General features: G+C 42.3%; 1 protein-coding gene across 1 annotated transcript in view; it reads left to right on the top strand.

Moving 5' to 3' along the window:
* OCA2 (OCA2 melanosomal transmembrane protein) overlaps positions 1-19,198 on the top strand; it is a 316,130-nt gene that overhangs the window by 131,853 nt on the left and 165,079 nt on the right. Inside the window, 3 exon segments of the mRNA XM_030571121.1 lie at positions 11,081-11,120; positions 11,123-11,160; positions 11,162-11,213. Of these exon segments, the coding sequence (XP_030426981.1) occupies positions 11,081-11,120; positions 11,123-11,160; positions 11,162-11,213 (130 nt within the window).

Here is a 19,198-nt window from a genome sequence, read left to right as displayed (position 1 = left end):
TCAAAGCTTCTCTGATGCGCACTGTGCCCTCCTGTACTCTGCTAACCGCTCTGATGTCTGGCTGCGCGTAATCAGTGGCCAGGCGATTGCCTCAACCTCTCACCCCGCCATAAATGTTTCCCCCTTACTCTCTCAGCTATTGTGGAGTGCACAGAAAGCAGTAATAACAATGGGAATATTGGTTTAGCTGAGGTCTATCCGAGTCAGTAAACTGTGCCAGCGCGCTTTTAAATGTCCAAATGCACATTCTACCACCATTCTGCACTTGCTCAGCCTATAGTTGAACAGCCCCTGACTACTGTCCAAGTTGCCTGTGTATGGCTTCATGAACCATGGCATTAAGGGGTAGCTGGGTACCCAAGGATAACCATAGGCATTTCAACATCCCAACGGTTATTTTCTGATCTGGGAAGAAAATCCCTTCTGCAGCTTTGAAACAGACAGAGTTCCTGAAGATGCGAGTGTCATGTACCTTTCTTGGCCATCCCACATTGATGTTGGTGAAACGTCCCTTGTGATATACCAGTGCTTGCAGCAACATTGAAAAGTACCCCTTTCGGTTTATGTACTCGCTGGCTTGGTTCTCTGGTGCCAAGATAGGGATAGGGTACCGTCTATCGCCCCACCATAGTTAGGGAATCCCATTGCAGCAAAGCCATCCACTATGACCTGTACATTTCCCAGAGTCACTACCCTTGATATCAGCAGCTCTTTCATTGCATTGGCTACTTGGATCACAGCAGCCCCCACAGTAGATTTGCTCCTCCAAATGGCCTGACTGACCAGTAGCTGTCTGGCGTTGCAAGCTTCCACAGGGCTATCGCCACTCCCTTCTCCACTGTGAGGGCTGCTCTCATCTTGGTATTCTGCCACTTCAGGGCAGGGGAAGGCAAGTCACAATATTCCATGAAACTGCCCTTATGCATATGAAAGTGTCACAGCCACTGGACATCGTCCTAGACCTGCAACACTATGTGGTCCCACCAGTCTGAGCTTGTTTCCCGGGCCCAGAATTGGCATTCCACAGCATGAACCTGTCCCATTAATACCATAATGTACACATTGTCGGGCCCTGTACTTCCTGAGAAGTCTGTGTCTATGTCTATGTCCTCATCACTCTCATCACCATGCTGCCGTTGCCTCTGCGCCTGGTTTTGCTTTTGCAGCTTCTGGTTCTGCATATACTCCAGGATAATGCGCATGGTGTTTACAGTGCTCATAATTGCTGCAGTGATCTGAGCGGGCTTCATGATCCCAGTGCTATGGTGTCTGGTCTGAAAAAAGGTGCAAAATGATTGTCTGCTCTGACGGAGGGAGGGGCGACTGACGACATGGCTTACAGGGAATTAAAGTCCACAAAGGCGGAGGCTTTGCATCAAGGAGAAACACAAACAACTGTCACACAGAATGGTCCCCTCAAGGATCAAACTCAAAACCTGGGTTTAGCAGGCCATTGATTTCACGGAGGGAGGAGGAAGCAAATGAATACAAAACAAATTGGGTCTATTTTTTCTTTTATCCACTCATTTATCTTTTACATCTTTAAGGTGGCAGCAGATGGTGCAGTTCAACTGCTAGCCATTGTCAACTCCTGGGTGCTCGACAGAGGATGCTGCATTACGACTGCTAGCCATCATCATCTCCTGGCTGCTTGTCAGAAGACAATGCAGTAGGACTACTAGCCATTGTCATCTCCTGAGTGCTCGGCAGAAGATGGGAATGATGTGGCTGAGTCACTCCCATGTCTGCCCAGGTGCCCCTGATTGTCCTCACTAAGGTCGGTTAAAAGAGCACCCAGGAGTACGACGATAATAGCTAGCAATCGTAACGCGCCGTCTGCTGCTAAAAGGCAATGAGCTGCTGCTGTGTAGCAATGCAGTCCCCACGTCTGCCAGCACCCAGGAGATGTATGGTGACCGTGAGCTGAGCGGGCTCCATCCTTGCCGTGGTATGGCGTCTGCACAGGTAACCCAGGAAAAAAGACGTGAAAAGATTGTCTGCGGTTGTTTTCACAGAAGGAGTGAGGGAGGGGGGGCCTGATGACATGGACCCAGAGTCATCCGTGACACTGTTTTTGCCCCATCAGGCATTGGGATCTCAACCCAGAATTCCAGTGGGCGGCGGAGACTGCAGGAACTGTGGGATAGCTACCCACAGTGCAATGCTCTGGAAGTCAACACTAGCCTCGGTACTGTGGACGCAGTCCGCCAACTTAATGCACTTAGAGCATTTTTTGTGGGGACACACACAATCAACTGTATAAAAACGATTTCTGAAATAGCGACTTCTATACGTTCGACCTAATTTCGTAGTGTAAACAAGGCCTAAGTGATTTGCTGCACAAGGGCCACATGTGTTTGTAGCTTAAAGTTTGTGGATTTAGCAGGAAGAAGAGCAGTTTAATAGATTAGCATAGGGCCAGAAACTTGAGAGTTGGATTCCTGTCTATGCCAATAAGGGCATATCTGTACAAAGAGTTAGTGCACAGCAGGGTGCAGTGCAAGGTACTCCAGCATGCTTTGCACTAACTGTCTGTGTGGACCGTGCTGCTGGGCCCTAATTGTACCCTTGGGTGCTTTCCATACTGCTATAGGTCAGTGTGTACTAGGGAACTGTTAGTGCTCAGCAGCAGGGTTCACACAGAGAGTTAATGAGTGGCATGCTGCAGTGATATAGATTTACACGCTGGCTTGCTGTGCACTAACTTGCTTCTTTGATGCATGATGTTAACAGGAGAGAGAATTAAAGTGAAAAAGAATGGAAGGGAGAGGATTCAGCACAAAAAATTTCCCCTTGCCTAGGGCTGAATCCATTGCCTTGTGCAGCCATTTCAAAGTGGGCATAAAACACTAGCATTCTGATTTGGTAGCCTTTTGAACTCACTCTGCACAGGTGTGAATGACTACACAAGGAGCAAGGGAATAGAGGGTCTGATCCTATGTTATATGTGGGAGTGGAGGACACAAACAGTAACAGAGAGGCCTTAAGGAAAGGTTGGGCAACAAAAATTCTCAGCGTCTCCTAATGAGTTTATCAATGTATTAAATATATGACGAGATCTTTTGTTAGGGCCATATAGAAAATCTTTCTTGTTTTGTGACCAAAAATAGGATAACGTTATTAAATTAGTTCTAGAAAACAGAACATTTTTAACACTTTAAAAAACTCAGTTCATTTTATCTGGTTTGTCTGTCTGTCTGAATGGTGTACTCATCACTGTAGTAGTATTGAGACTATAGAACTTTCATAACAATGCATAACTTTATTATACAAAATGTACAGGTGTAGGGTCATCATGAAACTGTCATTCTTTGGATTAAAAAGATATCACTTCCTGTGATTCATTATTCATTGATTATAGGTTACGATAAAGTTAGCATCTGTGGTCTATGAATAAAATTTACTTGTAAACCTGCAGCATTTATGACTGAAGCTCAAAGAAAATACTTTGTATTAGACGGTAAAAGTATTTCAAGCAACAGATTGTAAAAGAGTAGACTATAAATTAAGGTGGCCACCTAATTCAGAGGAATGTTTCTGCTGAGTTATTGTATAGTAGTAGTAGTATAAAACTTCCAATTGCTTTATAAAAATTAGGATCTTTCCCTTATTTGCACCTTTGCAGTGGTTTCCTCTCAAAAATCTGAGTGATTGTGTGAACGCCATGCTGTTCCGTGCTGATGTGTAGTGGGGTGGTCACTGTGCACCCCGTTAGGAAGGGATTAAAAGCAGCCAAGGGAAGCTGGTTGGGTAAACAGCCACAGGTGTGGCCACAAACAATTAGAGTCCAGCTGACCCTGATAAAAGGGCAGGCTGAGGGAGTGAAAGAACACTCTAGCTCTATTTGAGAGGACTAGGCTGCCCCACAGAGCAAGCAGAGTACCTGAGGCAGAGTAGGGCTGGGGAAGGGCAGGGAGAGCTGAGGAGCTCTGGCCTGGTGAGTCCCCAGGCTGAGGCCTTGATAAAGGCCAGAGAAGGTACTAGGGCTGCAGGGAGGCAGCTGGGGCTGGAAAAAGCAGCAGGTCCAAACCCCCTTGCTGATGATGAGTGGCCACTTCAGATTGCAGTTTGCACCTGAGGGAAGGAGCTAGGTGAGGACTGGCAGTGGGTCACTGAGGTGAGGTGGGCTTAGGGATTTGGGATTCCCTAGGGAGGGGAGACCCAGAGTGTTGGGGCACTGCTGTCGGGCGGCACCCTAAGGTAAGGGGCACCAGGGTCTGGGAGGGATGTGGGGCCTGAAGTGCTATAAGTGGTGGAGATCAGGAGAAAGCAGGCACCGGTAGGAAAACACCGGCCAGCTGGAGGCGCGCCGAGGCTGGAACTGAGCTATTTCCCGGATAACCAGCAGGAGGCGCCGTGGCAAGAGTGCCTGCTGTGCTACATGATTTCATAAGCTATTTCTTCTCTCACATCAGGAGAAACTATGGATCTTCATCGTTGTCTAATTTAAATATTTTCTTCATTTAAATTCATTCAGTCATTGTCGCTCCTCTTGCACATGGGAAAAGAACTTCTTCTCATGCCAGGAACAGTAGAATTCAGTCTCTCTGAGTTAGATGGGAGACAGATCCAAGCAGAGATACAAGCAACAGCCTTTTTTAGGTTTTGAAGTAATTTTATGTTGTTAATATTCAATGACACAGCAAAAAAATCAGATTATTCTGGTTATTAACTTTCATTTTGCAATTCAAGTCAAGCCTGTTTTAGTAGTCAATATTTTTTCCAGAATTTATGGTCATGTAGAGATTAATTGTTAACACTATAACAAAGAGGGGATTCCATGCTGTCTTATGGCAGGTGGCACTGGTTCTTCAAACACTAGCAGTTATTGAGCAAAGAATGCATCTGACGAAGTGGGTATTCACCCACGAAAGCTCATGCTCCAAAACATCTGTTAGTCTATAAGGTGCCACAGGATTCTTTGCTGCTTTTACAGATTCAGACTAACACGGCTACCCCTCTGATACTTAGCAGTTATTGAGTTAGTGACTGTTAAAATTAGACCAGGATGAAGTACCGGTTACAGAGAGGGAAGTAGAGGAAAGTAAGATGGTATTCAGAACTGTGTGTGTTAGGTCCAATATCATGTGAATTGCTAGCAACAGAAAATGAATGTTACCTTCTGCAGTCCATGTAGCTAATGTATCTTGTAGACGGGGTTAAATGTGTAGACATAGTTGTTAACCTTGAAAATGTACTAGCTGGTTGTAGTCAATCTTAGGTCCATTAAAGGTATTAAACAGGGTCACACTAGTGGTTAAAATGTGTTAAATGACACTTGTTTAATCACGGCCTCTTAGGCATGGCCATGGAGACTTTATTTTGGTTGTTTCTTGTTGCTCTTGAAATATAAAATAAAGGCCATTCTTAGTGAAAGCATAGTATTTGGTTGCTCCTTATGCAAGAAAAAAACCAAACTATACATTTTCAGTGATATCTTGCAATTATTTCTGCTCTTGGTCATTCAGAAGATGTTAGACCATAAAACAATACCCAGGCCAGCAGTGCTCTTTTGGCACTGGTCCAAGGCTTAAGTCCTGGATTGTTGTATTTAAGTATAATTTTCTCTTTCTGCCTTAAAACTGAAGACTTGTTCTCAAAGTTTTATGTGCAAAGAAGTAAATTTCACACCTCATAAGCAGTCAGAAGAAAACATGCCAGATACATGAAGATAGTGATATATTATTTCAGGAAAATAGTGTGTTCCTGTATCTCAGTATGAAATAGACATTTGTAGAAATTTGTGCTTAAATACAAGAAGAGATGCCCATCTGCTTTCAGTTTGGAGTCTCAGACAACAGAACCTGTAGGCTGTAATCACCCTAAAACAAAGCTTAAGGATGCCTTTGCCATCTGGGAAGGTTGGCCTATTTCACAGAATCAGTAAGGCCCCAAGTAAAGGGTATTTCAGCACCACATAGCATTTGTCTGACACACTGAAACCTCCTAGATGAAAATTATTTCTAATCTCTATTGTTCAAGTCAAAGCTATTTGAGCCAATTGTGTGAGAATAATCTTTATGACAATGCATGGAAACTTTGCAGTGTGCAGTAGACACATTAACCATTTAAATTGTGTTCAGAATATAATAATAAAAAGTTAGAAGATAATTTTCACTGACTTGTATGCCCATATAATTATTTAGATGAGTAAGTGGTCTATATAGGGCTGAATGATGGCTCTGGCTATATAGAAGTGCAGGGGAGTAGGGGGATGTGATGTGCAAGGTATGTGACTCGTAGAGGATACAGGCTCCATAGGGATGCTACATCCCCTTCCCATGCAGAGGGATGGGGAGGTGATAGGGAGTGGGTGGAGCCTTGAAACTACCCACTTTTGCACCCATAGGTACAGCTATGCTACCATCTTGGGTTGCAGTGAGTAAACTCCTAGTGCAACATATTCCCTCCACAGAGCAGCAGAGGGATTTAGTGGGAGATTGTAACTCCCTATATCACAATCCCCTTCTTGGGTTGCTCCAGGGGCAGTGCAACAATGCATTACCCCTGTGTTGTGTTCTGAGGTGAAATCCAGACCAATGAAAGATTGTTATCACTTGACCTGTGGTCCTAAGTGCTTTAAGTGCTCTGTTGCTGCGGCTCCCTGTGGGAGCCTGGACTGCTCACAGTCAGCAACAAGCATGCACTCTCTGTCTGTATGCTGTGCAACCTTCATCTAGCACTCTGACATCAGCAGTTTGTCTACTGTAGCAACACAGTCATTCCCTAGTTTCAATTAGCTTTGATTATACCTGTGAAATGACCTCAATATACCCCCAGTCCCAATTTTTCCCCAAACCGTGTGCCTGCATTGTCCAGCCCTTTCCTGGAACATTCAGAGGAATACTAAACTTGGTTTGCCTCCTCTAAAGAGGCAAATGCACAGCTTATGAGTGTAACTGAAGTAAACAAAGTCACTTCAGTTCAAACACAGCACTGGGTGCTTTAGACTAAAAGTAAAACAAGTTTATTTAGTTACAATGACATAGATTTTAAGTGAAATCAAGTAGAAGGAATAAAGACTGAAACGGGTTACAAACAAATAACTCAAAATGTTTTCTAATGCTACCACTGTAACAAGCTGTTGTCTAGGTATCAGGTAAAGATTCTACCACACACTTCTTCCAGCAAGATGACTGACCACCCGTCTCTTTGGCCAGGATCTCTTCACAAGTTTCCTTTGTCATCTTAGGTAAAAGATAACGTGGGGTTCATTGTCCCTCTCTTTCACAGTCCAGTGAACTTTTAAAATGTATTCTTCTGGAGGTTACCCACAAAATGAAGTTCATTCAAGCTGTGAGGAAGGAGACTGGGAGTCTGGTGGTGAAGGGAAGCCCCATGCTGCTTTCTTCCTCCATGGGTATTTGCTATAATGCAAATTGATCTGTTCCTGTCCCCTCCAATGCAAATGAATGGCCACTTGACATGTGATTGCCAATAGACTCCAATGACACCTATCTGGAAGTGTCAACTCATCCTTTGTCTGGGAGAAACCTGTTTACTCACTCCACAGACTTGTCTGGTAAACACATTTTAGTCCCACACATGCTACATTTGTGTGATCCCATGGGTTTTTACCATACATACAACACACAAGAATATTAATAATCAGTGTGTTATTACTTTTTCAATGATACCTTACCTCAGGGGTTCTCAACCTTTTTCTTTCTGAGCTCCCCCCTACAAAATGCTATTTAAAACTACATGGCCCACCTGTGCCACAACAACTGTTTTTCTGCATATAAAAGCCAGGGCCAGGGTTGGGGAGCAGGTGATCAGGGCAGTTTCCCGGGGACCCTCACCCTATGGGTCCTGCAAAGCTAAGTTGCTCAGACTTCAGCAACAGCCCTAGGTGGCAGGCTCAGGGCCATGGGCTTCAGCCCCATGCAGTGGGACTTTGTCTTTCTGCCCTGGGCCCCAGCAAGTCTAATACCAGCCCTGCTTGGCATACCATCTGAAACCAGCTTGTGGCCCCACAGTGGGTCCAGGACCACGGCCTTACCTGACACACATCAGATCAAGTTTATGACATTAATGAATACACTGAACTGATCAGGCCAGCTGATAATCTATACTAGATCTCAGGGAGTCCTTTTTCTCTGGCATTGGGATGTTCTTAGATTACACCCTAACATAGAGTTTTGTTGCCTGCAATTCCTCCACACCCATTTTCCTTCCGCTTATATCTCCAGGGAGGAGGTAGTACTTTTCTTCCTAAGAAATTCAAAGATGTCAGTTGACTGTTGGGCAAATCTTGCTAAATTTAATCTTGCTTGTTATTTCTCATATTACTTGGTATGGCTGCTGCACACCCAGTCCTGAAAAGTGTCCACAGTGTCAAAGGGAGCTTGGAGCATCAGACTTTATGCAAAGTATGAAGAAGATAGCAAAGGAAACTAGCCAGTGGGGCTGAGTGTTGAATTGCCTGTCCTCTTCTCAAAGATTTAAAGAATAAGCAGGGGTTGATGGGAGAAAGTTTTGGAGCTGAACAAGCCCTTGAATTCAGCCCAATTATCGAAACACTCTGTGCAGCTTGAGTAGCAGCTGTGATGGAATACCAAGAAGATGCAAATAATTTTCCTCTGCTGATGTTGTGCACAATCCTTACTTCTGAGACTTTTGTGTGTCAACTCTTGTGCCCTTGGCCTAGTCTTGAATTTCAAAGAGTATAAATTGACACTGTCCCTTAAAAATAAGTATCTGTATGCAGCGCCTCATCTCAGTTCAATTTCTTTCAGCTGTCAATCAAACTTGAGAGCTGCTTATCAACTTTAGCATTTTATAATTTTTCCTGATTGCTATGCTTTTCTTTTTCACATAGGAATTTAATTTTGAGGGGTTCAGATAAGGTATTTCTTGTACTGTGTTTTTCTGTTGAGAAGTTTCTGCATTGTTACAATTGATAACAAAAACTTTCAGCACTGGTGCAGACATCGAAGACCTAGAGATGTAAGAAACTTTGTAAATCGAAGTCTAAGACCTGGTCTCTGAGGTACCATATTCTTTAACTTTGCCAGTTCCCATAACACACGCCTCGGTCTAATCCAATGATCAGAAATAAAGGTGTTTTATCTGCATTTTAGGTCCTCCTTTCTCCTTTTCATTTTAAAAGTAGCAAATAATCTAAATGCCATTACTCTATCTCTATCTCTTCAAGAACTCCTATCAATAGGATCCACCTTAGTGCTGTCTGTCTTTGCACTGAGATAATAAATTGCTGTCAGTGCTGTGAAAAGTCTCAAGTGCATTACATTCTGAGAGTCAGTTAAAACTGAAAGAATTGAAACTTATTTCAGTAGCTCTTGGTTAGGTATATTCTGATCACCTCTCCTGTTTTACTCCTCATCCAACTGTGTCCCAGTCAATGTATTATCCCTGGAATGAGGATTATTGGTTTGTGCAGCATCAAAGTTAATACAATTCAATCACCTTTATACCTCTGGATCTCTTCAGATTATATAGGAAACCTGCAAACCTTTTAGATTAGACTGTGTAGGGCCAATTACTGCTTCTTCATATCTCTTGGATCGTGGTTCACGTGGCAGCATTTTCTGTCTTCTTTGTAATCCATATCTTTAAAGAAAGAGGCCCTTGTGCAAACATTTGGGTAGTTAGGCCCGTTTTCATGCAAAATGTCTGTAATTGTGTAAATATATGCAGGACGATATGTCTGTTTTTGTGAGTGGATGTTGAAAATCTGGCCCTGTAAGTCTTTGTTTACTCGCATGACTCTTGGTAGAGCTCTTAAAGTTTGTAGATTGATTCCTTCATAAATGTTCTCTCCTTCAGCTCTGAAACTTAATTTGATATCTGCTAAGTATCCAGACCGTCCTTTATGAGCATTTACAGGATTGACTTATACAATCTGTTCTGAAAAGATGAAAGGGGTTGGGTGGGAGGCCCTCTGTCTTGTTTGCTCTGGATGTTTTCACATCATATATACTTGAACTGAGAGCTTTCCACATAGATGCTTTCAATAGGGAGTATGGTGCAGCCTAACAATGTGTATTTCAGGTAGCAAGTCCAAGCTGTCTTAAAATTCAGGAAGTAGACAGCCCTTGATTCTGCACGGAAATGTTGTTATTATTATGTATTATTTTGCATTACAACAGCAGCAAGATGCTTTAACTGAGGCTGAGGCACAGAAAACTTAAATGACTTTACACAGCGAGTCTATGGGAGAGATGGGAATTGAACCCAGATCTCTTGCGTGGTAGTCTAGTGCCTTCATAACTAATAATAAAAAAAAACTTCCTCCCAAATCTGGCTCTGTGGGGATTCCCTGGTGAGAGAACTCTTGTTGTGGATACCAGAGGGAACCTTGATATCAATATCATCTCTAATATCTAGAGTTGAAACTCTTTGTCATTAGGACTTTATTAACGTTAAAGCAATATAATATAGACAGGGGACAATCTTGAATTTTTTTGGTAAGAAATGATGGATGAGGTTTTCAAAAGCACGCTGAATTGGCTCAACTCTCCTTCCATTTAAGGCAATGGAGTTTTACCTTTGACTTGAATGGAGCAGAGCTAGATCAGCACTAAGAACGTTTGGAACAGCCCATCCCAAATATTGAACATTACATATATATATTTGAGTTCTGCGTTGACCCCATTCTAAGCCTCTGTCATACAGGAAGTATAAAGGAACTTGAACAAATACTAAATTGAAGAAAAATATTGCAAAATGTGTTCCAATTGCTAGATAATGCTTTTGCTGTAATAGCATATTATAGAATTTGGGACAAGTCTTGGTTTGAGTAAAATGGATGCAAAAACTCATATTGTCATCAGTGGAGCCAGGAACTGGTAATTAGTGTGTAAATATATAAAAACTATTTTGATATAGTGAAATTTAATGGAATATTTTTGAGTTGGTTTGGTTGGCATGAAATTTATTTAATAATAATTTCCTGAGACTGCAGAAGCACAAAATTTGCTATGCTTGGAAATTACCTATTGCCTGCTTTGAGACATGTATATAAGCACTGAATTGTAAAGTACACAATGACAAATACTTTTTCAGGTAATGTGGGAAATAACTGATCTGTAATTTATTATTGCATTTTTATTCCTAGGGTTTGGATTTTGCAGCATTTACAGGACATATGTTTGTTGGAATTGTCTTGTTCTTCTGGTCTCCTTTCCTTTCCTCAGACCTCCTTTACTGGAACAAAAAGCTTTACAACAAGGAGCCAAGTGAAATTGTTGGTGAGTTAGAGCATGAAATCATATTTTTATAGCCATTGAGTTGGATAATGTTTAAAATTAAATGAATTCCGTGTACCATAATGTTGTGTGTATGAAAACAGATTGGTCCACACAGCCTCATTCTATCTCTGAATGTTAGTATTTTACTAATAGTTGGTTTTGGTTGTTTTTTTATTTGCAAGTAATGATTTCCTGACACTACTGCTTTTAGTTATGCGTTAAGATTTATGTACTTACTGAAGGTGTGCAGCAAACTATATGAAATATACAACCAAAGTGAATAAACATTATGCTAATTACATCACCTGAACCTAATGAAGCGTTTTTCATTGTGCTGAGAGTCGTAATTGAAATAGACTTATCAGCAATTTAAAAATCATTGTTGTGTGTTTTGTTTTTTCATTTGGGTCATTATGGTTATAGGAGGTGTGACCAGGAGAAGAATTCTAAAATAATCTAAACTACTCAAGATAACATCTGTGCAGAATTCTCACTCATGGCCTTTTGTTCTACAAGTTCCTTGGAACTTCCCAAGGTCTAAAGGTTTTTGGTCCCTAGAGCAGTTTTCATGGGTTGGGGCATGAGCTACATTTGCCATCCTCCCACTGGTAGTTCCACTATATAGTGGTCTAAATGCTGCTTTTGGAAGCTTCCAGATAGTTCTTTCTTGTCTGCAGTTAGAGAGAGAGTTACTGTAGGAGCTTTGTCTCCAGCTTTCTATTGTGGCTCTTCATCCCAAAACAGACAGGAACTGGAAGGGCTCTCTTCTTCTGGTGTGGCCATTCCTATCTGCCAATCAGGTCCAGTCCTTTTAATTTGCCTTTTAGTTTGCTGACCTTACTGACTTTTGTTTGTGTTTTCAAAGCCTTAGTCATTGCTCTGAGGCTTTAATTTGACTATTGGAATCCCCTCTCCAGTAGAGCTGCTGTGCCCTGGCACCAGCTGATGAAGAAGGTGTTACATACCCCTGTCTCAGCTAGCCCTGTTTGAACAAGGTTGGGTAATAAGTGCTCCTCTGTAATGTTGGTGATTGCTCACCTTCCTCTGCAAGAATTTAGTAGTCTGGACAACCATGTCAAAGCAAAGGAAGGCTGAGCATATGGCACCACCCCCCAGAAGGCTGTGCTTCAGTGCTGGGATTCAAAGATTAGACAAAGGTTGGAGGCAATCTTTTGAGTCATAGCCAAAGTACAGGTTGAGCTTTAGGAACAAGGTGTCTGTCCTGGTCAGATCCTTTCTGCAGTAACTTAAAAGGTAAGTGCATGAGGGTGTTGATTTGTCCTGTCATCAGATGTGGGAAGCGTTTGATGTAGTTGATACAATAATGAGATCTGCTGTCTTGGTAGTGACTCCCACCAGGGGTGAGTGGCTGTAGTCTCCTCCCTGGAGATCGAGAGAAAAACTTAATGACTTGCCTTATCAATGAGAGAGCTTGTTTTGAGCTGCAGGCTTTTATAGAAATCTAAAGAGATAACATGACACCCTGTTCTCTTGGGCTTGTATCCTGTCCCTTAGGCCATCTCCTCAAGGGAGGGAAGTGAAAGGTGCTACCGCTTAGAAAGGTGGCTTGTGCCTTGACACTTGATTTCAAGGGAGGCCAATACCCACATTGCCCAGGATACTCATTCACAGCAGCAGAAGCCAATGGCTTTTCAGTATGTACCAAAAACCAAAAAGTTTTTGAAGTGTTCTAGGGGATATAGGAGAGAGAAGGTGAGAGAATATCTTTTATTGGTGGGAGAGATACACTTTCAAGCTTACACAGCCTGTCTGTCTCACCAACAGAAGTTAGTCCAATAAAATATATTCTCTCACTCATCTTATCTCTGTAATATCCTGGGACCAGCATTGCTACAAAAACACTGCATACAACTAGGGCAGATAGGCAGCCAACCACTTTCTGTAGCTTGCCAGGACATCCCTGTCAGAACAGATTTAAGATCCTTTTACCCTTATATGTGCCCTTATCCCCCTGTACATGAGAGTCCTAGGAATTGCTCTGTGGGACTGCAAAAATCAAGTTTTCAAAAATAATCAAGATTTTTCTCAACCTCTGGATATCAGGAAGAGATGTTGCAGGAAATCTATTCCTAATGTCCAAAAAAGCTATTAAGCTTGTGCTTCTAGGCAAGAAAGGAAAGGATGTTATATCCTGATAGTAAAAAAAAAAAAAAGAAAGAAAGAAAGAAGCATCTGGCAACACCTTAGGTCTCAGGGAACTGAATCAATATTTACTCCCCAAATAGTTACTGGTTATCATGGGAACCTTCAGTGATCTTTTAGGAGAAATTTTCTGGCTAGGTGCTCTGCAGCTGCCTGATTAAGGGTATTCAAAAATAAAGGAAGGTTTCCATTGGGCGGGGTTTCTCAAAAAGGGTCACCACTTGTGAAGGGAAAGCCCCTGGTGGGCTGGGCTGATGTGTTTATCTGCCCCATCCGCAGGTCCCCGATCGCAGCTCCCACTGGCTGCAGTTTGCTGCTCCAGGCCAATGGGAGTTGCTGGAAGTGGCGCGGCTGAGGGACTTACTGGTTGCCACTTCCAGCAACTCCCATTGGTGTGCAGCGGTGAACTGTGGCCAGTGGGAGTTGCGATCGGGCCGGACCTGCGGATGGGGCAGGTAAACACACCGGCCACGTCCGCCAGGGGCTTTCCCTACACAAGCGGCAACCCCTGTTTGAGAAACACTGCCATAGGGGAACTACTCTACTAATTTTGAGTCTTGCCTTTTGGCCAGGCCTCAGTGCCTGCATCTTTAATGAAATGGTTGGTGATAGGCATAGCTTACCTGACTCCTCGTGGGAGTGGAGGGGTCAGCTTACTTGGCTGATCAAAGATACCAGTGGGGTGACAGAGTCACTAAGTTTAAATAATAATTTACTCAATTCCCAACTTGTTCTGAGTAGACAATTGAAGTATACAGAATAGGTGGGCTGAGACCTCCATTATTACTGATGTTAGGGAGGGTTCAGAACTCTGAGTGTAGGAAGTTCTCGTCTGTCTTGCACAAGGCCCAAGAATAAGAATCCTGCATGGATGAGCTCTTCAGAGAAAAATAATTACAAGGTGAGTAATTATCTCTTTTGATGGAGGGGAGAGTGAAGCCCCATAACTTTAAAATCCATTGTAATTTTGGATAATTATAAAAGATTATTACCTTTCTTTGCCTACTGGGAGTATATTATTATAATCTTCGGTATCCAGAAATTTTTTCATAACCTATCTGTTTGTTATTTGAAATGAAATTAGTTCACTTAAATGAATTTCTTTTCTAATTAAAGTGATAGCTTTCATGGATATTTTCTTGTATAATTGGAGTTGTTATTCAGTAATATTTTGTTTAAAATGCCATTCTGCAAGGAGTCTCTGTAACAGCGTGTACTGGGTCCACTGAGGTCCCCTGCTGGAGGCCTTGTGGTTCTACGACATCCTGCCCTAGAAAAAGAGCAGTAAAGGTGGGTCCGCCAGGCCTGCCTAGAAAGGCTGCAGGGAAGAAGCCAATCAGAGCCCAGCAGGCTCAGTTAAAAGGAGCTGCAAAGGCTGAGCAGGTCAGTTGCTGGCTGGGACCAGAAGAGTGAGGAAGGACTGCAATGTTGTGAAATTCTCCAGGCGAGGAGGCCAGGGAGAGACCCTGCTCAAGTAGGAACAGACAGAAAACCCGAGGACTGTAACTGTAAGGTAACTTGGGTGAAGGTGATGGGACAGAGTGGGAAGCAGCCCAGAGAATGCAGTAGCAGCAACTATTAAGGAAAGCAGCATGTGGATGATATTTGCAAGGTCCCTAGGTTGGGACCTAGAGTAGTGGGTGGGCCCGGCTTCCCCCACTGGTGAAGAAGCCAAAGCCCTGAGAAAGGGATACGTTTTATGTATGTAGAAGCCCAAGCAGAGGGCTAGAATAGAAGCCCAAGCACAGGGCTGAAGAACCTGCAGAGGGCCAACCATTTGTTGAACTTTACCAGTGGAAGGGGACTGAAGTGAAGGAGTGACCTCCTGGAGTGTTGGGGCAATAAGAAGGTCAAGAATCTCCAGGGAGAAAGCCCTGGGGACACTACTCTATATCGAGGCAGGCACAGACTTAAAGCTAGCCCAGAAGGAGGTGAGGTCTGAGCCCAGAGACAGGACTAAAGACTTGAACAAAGGCACAGGGATAGGTCCTGTTGGACCTTTTACCCTGAAAGAGGTTCATCCATTTTAGACTTTATGTGACTTAGCCATATTTAGATCATATTTACCCCTAAAATTGTGAAGTTATTTTTGTAATATTTCTTGAATAGAAAATTTTCTTTTTATGGTTTTAACCTTTACATTGTGTTTTGAGTGTTTTAAAGAAATACATGCATCCGATGAAGTGAGTATTCACCCTCGAAAGCTCATGCTCCAATACATCTGTTAGTCTATAAGGTGCCACAGGACTCTTTGCTGCTTTTACAGATCCAGACTAACACGGCTACCCCTCTAATACTTAAAGAAATCAGTTGTGTATAGTCACATTACTGATTAACGTGAATAATACATTCATTCATGAATATTATATTTAGCCAATACAGTGTTGTAAAGTTTTAAGAAACTGGCATATTTTGCCTCAAATTAGCCTTTTTATTTATAATCCCTATTACTCTCAACCTAGTATATTCAGAAATTACAATCAGTGTACTGTGTGCTTTCCCCATAATCAGCAGCTACTCCATCTCTGAGAAGCTAATCAGTAGCTGCTCAATTAAATCAAATGCTAAAGCACTATTTCTACTGAAATTTTCTGTGAAATGGGAAGAAAAGGTGATAAACACAGATTTCATTAAAAGGTAGCTGCAGTAATTTGGCTTTGGAAAAGCAACAGAATATGCTCAAGATGTCTTAATGAGTCCTTTCCATCTCTAATTGCCATGATTCTGTGATAACTTGAAATGTATTGTTTGAAGCAGCTCTTTTAATCAACTAAATATCTGCCATTTTACTCTCTGATTAGCAATGAAACAGTCTTTGAAGTTATAGGAAATGGCACTGATATGTTGTTCTCCACTGATTTTTATTGTTTGTTATGTAGTTTAAGTATCTTCTCTTGTTTTTGGCTACTTAGATTAGTCAGCTCTGAGTGGGTTACTAAAAGCAGATTGACTTTGTTTCTAAGAAAAGGTAATTCTGTTTATTTGAGGAGAATATTGACTATTTATTTTCAGCATTGTGCATTACCTGTCACTTTAAATCCTGGCATCAGTTGAGGGCTGTAAAACTCAAGCAAGCTTGTGCTCTTTCCATAATACGGCTTACCTCTTGGGGCTTGCTAATCTTGAAACAGACAGACAGAGACACACACACACACACGAAAAAAAAAAGGAGAAACAAACACAGAGAACTTTAATTCTAATCTCTGTTGTTTAGATCCCTGTTAGCACTTCTTGAGTGCACCCCTTGGGTGATATGCTTGGCGTCCTGCACCTTACTGTGGGTGAAGCCATGCGGTCCAACCACGCTTAGACTGGGTCTCTGGGCTGCAACCCCCCTGTTTACCAGTTGTGTTAATGTGACCGGCCCAACTAAGTGTTATCTGTCAGTCCATTCCCTCCAGGGACCTGTGGCCAGCATGGTGGTTAAAGTGACTCAAAAATGGCTTCTTCGAAACAAAGCATTATTTATTGATCCCCCAAAGGTACTGAGCACATAGAGCAAAGGGTAAAAACAGTAAAGGTTGATATACACATGTCCCCTTTTATTTAATCTTTAATCATTCCTTAAAAGCTTTTGTGCATTTCAATCAGCCCAATTACCTCCACCAAACTGCCCCTGCTGGTTTCTCCCTTTCTCTGTCTCTATCTCTGTCTCCTTGCCAGCCAGTCAGCTCTCACTGACACTCTGGTCACTCAGGGTATGTCTACACTGCAATTAAAAACCTGTGGCTGGCCTATGCCGGCTGATTTAAGTTCGGGCTAAGGAGCTGTTGAACTGTGGTATAAACGCTTGGGCAGGAGTCCGGGTTCTAGGACCTTGCAAAGTGGGATAGTCCCAGAGCTTGGCTGCAGCCTGAGTCTGAACATCTACGCAGCAATTAAACAGCCCATTAGCCCAAGCTCTGTGAGTCTTATTAGCTGGCATGGGCCAGCCATGGTGTCTAATTGCAGTGTAGACAAACCCTTCAGTCAACCCCCACCCTTTTCTAGGCCTGCTGTTCTCTAATGTTTAGAATGCTCTTTATTCTAGCCTTAGCCTTGGGAAGAGTAAACCATTCTCAGCTTGTCCGGAGGCCCGGTAGAGTATAATTGCCCAATAAACATCTTCCCATGGTTTTCTCCAGGACTATTGCGGTGTCATTGTTTTGCATTTCCTGCTTGGTTACTTTAACCATCCCTTTTTATATAACTCCATTGCTAGTAATCTGTCAAACAACATACAGAGGCAAATTAATCAGAAATATCACAGATATTTCCCAGTTGTTATGATCCCTAGTACGTGTGGGGGGAGACAGGAGGGGAAATGTCTTGTAGAAATATGTGAAAGAATGTTGAATTCCCCATTACCATGAGGGAAAATGTTGAAGAAACACCTTCTATAACATATGATGTACTGAAGAAAAAAATGAAAATATATAAACCTAAAATGAAGTGCCCTATGCATTTCCCTGAAACTTGGGTATTCTAAGAACAAAGGACCAAGTACAAAAAGTTCAGGGCAAAAAGTTCAGAAAACAGTCTACAAAAAAAGGCATTTGAATAGCTCAGGATGAATAAGAGAGATCTTTATCTTGTTTCAATTTGTCACCTGGGACCTGGCTTCTTTAATCTATCTTTCTTTAGTGGAGAAGAATCAAAGGAATTCCACACTCACCAAAGAAAGAATAAGATTGGGTGGTGTGGTCAGAGGATGGAAAGAAGATGTTCCCTAAAGAATAGAATGCGGGAAACAATCGTATATGCCTGTAGGAGAAAATAATATTGTTGTTCCTCTCAAATAGACAGAATTTTCAGTTGTAAAATCAAAGGCCTGTCTTAAAATCATTGTTATTCCCTTGAGGATTAATGACACACATTTTTCCCCATTGAGAAGTACTGCCTTCTACCAGAGGCTTACAGCTACTTAGCAGCTAGTGTTCAGATCTCAGGATTTATGAAGTTCTTTATCACCAGGGTGGTGGGTTATATACAATATTGTGGAGCTGTCACTCCACTTAATGACTGCTGCAGAGGCAGGCTTTCCTCTAAGAGAGCCCATAATTTGGGGAGATATAGCCCTCCAATTTTTCTATGTTGTTTGATCCAAGTTCTAACTGTATCACTCACTCAGGAAAATAACTGTTAAATCAAGAGTGTCAGATGCCAGTTGTGGGGCCATGTGCTGTCCAATTGATGTATTTATCCAGCACACATGTCAATTTAACAATATACTGTAGTCTAGCCCCCTAGCAACAGAGGAAACAGTGCTGCAGTGGCATATCACTTTGCACACGGAGCCAGGAGAGCACAGGGGAATTGTCTAGGTTTGTATGATTGTAGTCATGTGTAAAGAATTTGGTATAAAGAGAAAGTGATGTAATCTGCCTCAACATGAAGTGCAGAGGCATAGAAATAGACTGGTGTGCTACTCTGTCTCCCTCTCCTATGTGAAATGCTACTGCTGTCTCTGCAGACATCAGAAAAAGGATGAATGGGAGAGGAGAAAAAAAGGCACAAAACCTGGAGATGGAAAAGTATCAAAATGAAGAAAACAAAAGGAGAGAAAGTAATGAGGGAGACAGAAAAGAGAGAGGGAGGGACAATACAGCTGCCTAAAAAGGAGGAGATAAGAAAAGACAAAGTGAAAATCTTATTTAGTCCTCACTGAGCAATACATTTGACACCTGTGTGTTAAGTATAGAACCTCCCATTATCTGAGTAGTGTTGTTATAGCAAAAATAATATCATTGTACTGTACATCGTTTGTAGAATACAGAATGTTGTCCACTTTGTTCTGTAATTTTAGAAGAATACATGCAGTCTTTCTATGGTCAAATTAAAAT

The sequence above is a fragment of the Gopherus evgoodei genome, chromosome 1 (assembly GCF_007399415.2).
Source record: "Gopherus evgoodei ecotype Sinaloan lineage chromosome 1, rGopEvg1_v1.p, whole genome shotgun sequence".
In the NCBI taxonomy this organism is placed as follows: Eukaryota; Metazoa; Chordata; order Testudines; family Testudinidae; genus Gopherus; species Gopherus evgoodei.
The sequence above is the reverse complement of the archived record's forward strand: the minus strand, read 5'-3'. Positions and strand labels throughout refer to the sequence as shown.